General features: G+C 44.0%; 1 protein-coding gene across 1 annotated transcript in view; it reads left to right on the forward strand.

Moving 5' to 3' along the window:
* Positions 1-1,767, forward strand: part of Akap9 (A-kinase anchoring protein 9) — a 174,068-nt gene that overhangs the window by 118,339 nt on the left and 53,962 nt on the right. Inside the window, 1 exon segment of the mRNA XM_031380282.1 lies at positions 441-501. Coding sequence (XP_031236142.1) covers positions 441-501 — 61 coding nt within the window.

The raw sequence follows: 1,767 nt of genomic DNA on the forward strand, positions 1-1,767 counted from the left end.
AAAGGATGGTGCTGCAAATGATTTGTAAATATTCAAATTTTTGGCAAAGAGCCCAAATAGGCAATATAGTATAGCCACCCCCAATGTGGTTTCCCCTTAAGCCTTCATGTTTTGGGGTGTTTGTGTATCATCCCATTATCTTTAAAACTCTAGCTAAAGGTGTATAAATAAAAATAGGGACAATAAATATTAAGTAATGCTGTCTCATAAGCCTTAGATATTTTATTTTTGTCTGTTTGGTTTTTAGACAGGGTCTCACTATGAAGCCCTGGTTGGTGTAGAACTTGCTATTTAGACTATTCAGATCTTGAACTCACAAAATTCACCTGCCTTTGCCTCACAAGTACTAGGATCAAAGGCATGTGCCACCATGCCCAGCCATCATCGTCATCATCATCATCATCATCATTGTTGACATTGTCATTATCATAAAATTTCAGGAGCAGGCAATTGATAGCGAACATGAGAAAGATGTTTTTCAGCAAGAAATACAGAAGCCCTGTGTTCAAACCCAACTACTGCAATGGGGGTAAGGTGGTGAAATTTGAAATCACTCGCCTCTGTGAATTACACAACTGAATAAACTTCCTTGTTCATTTCTCTGTTCTCACTCCTAATAGATGTGCTTTGATGTTATTTGCAGGCCAGCAGGATGACTCAGTGCAGTGCTGCCTAATTTTATGTCACCTTGACACAGGCTAGAGTTACCTGGAAGGAGGGGAACCTCAATTGAGAAAATGCCTTTGTAATCTAAATGTAAGGCATTTTCTTAACTAGTGATTAATAGGGGAGGGCCCAGTCCATTGTGTGTGGTGTCCTCTCAGGGCAGGTGGGCCTAGCAAGCCAGTAAGAGGCACCCTCTGTGGCCTCTGCATCATCTGATGTGGACATCCAGGTTCCTGCCCTGTTTGAGTTCCTGTGCTGACTTCTTCACTGATAGACTACATTGTGGAAGTAGAAGTACAAGGAAGATAAACCTTTTTCTCTTGAACTTGCTTCAGGTCCTGGTGTTTCACTGCAGCTACAGTAACCCTAAGACATTGAGTGTCTCAGTTAGGGTTTTACTGCTGTGAATAGATGCCATGACCAAGGCAACTCTTATAAGGACAGCATTTCACTGGGGCTGGCTTACAGGTCCAGAGGTTCAGTTTATTATCATTAAGGCAGTAGCATGCCAGCACCCAGGCAGGCATGGTGCAGGAGGAGCAGAGAGAACAACATCTTGCTCCAAAGGCAAACAGGAGAAGACAGGCATCCTCAGGCAGCTAGGCGGAAGCTCTCAAAGCCCAGCCCCACAGTGGCAAACTTCCTCCAACAGGGACTCACCTCCTCCAGCAAGGCCACACCCCTGATACTGCTACTCCCTGGGCCAGGCTTGTTCAAACCACCACACTGACTGAGTAAAGGCCCTTGCTGTCAGGGTAAACAGTCTGTTCCTGGGAAGTACAAGTAGAGGACCTCTTTCTCCACTGGTTCTCTGACTTGCACATGTGTGCCGTGGCACACACTCACACACACAAGCACACATGCATACATAGGACTACTTTCTCCACCTGGTTCTCTGACTTCCACATTTGTGCCGTGGCACACACTCATACACACAAGCACACACACATACATGAATGAATACAATAAAAATTTTTAACACAACTTTAGCAAATGGATTTTTAGAAATTTATTGTTTATTTATTTATTTACATTACATCCGATTGCACCTTCCCTTCTTGTCTCGCAGTCTCTCTCTCATCTGTTCAACCCCATCCCCCT

Source organism: Mastomys coucha, unplaced genomic scaffold (genome assembly GCF_008632895.1).
Source record: "Mastomys coucha isolate ucsf_1 unplaced genomic scaffold, UCSF_Mcou_1 pScaffold19, whole genome shotgun sequence".
Lineage (NCBI taxonomy): Eukaryota > Metazoa > Chordata > Mammalia > Rodentia > Muridae > Mastomys > Mastomys coucha.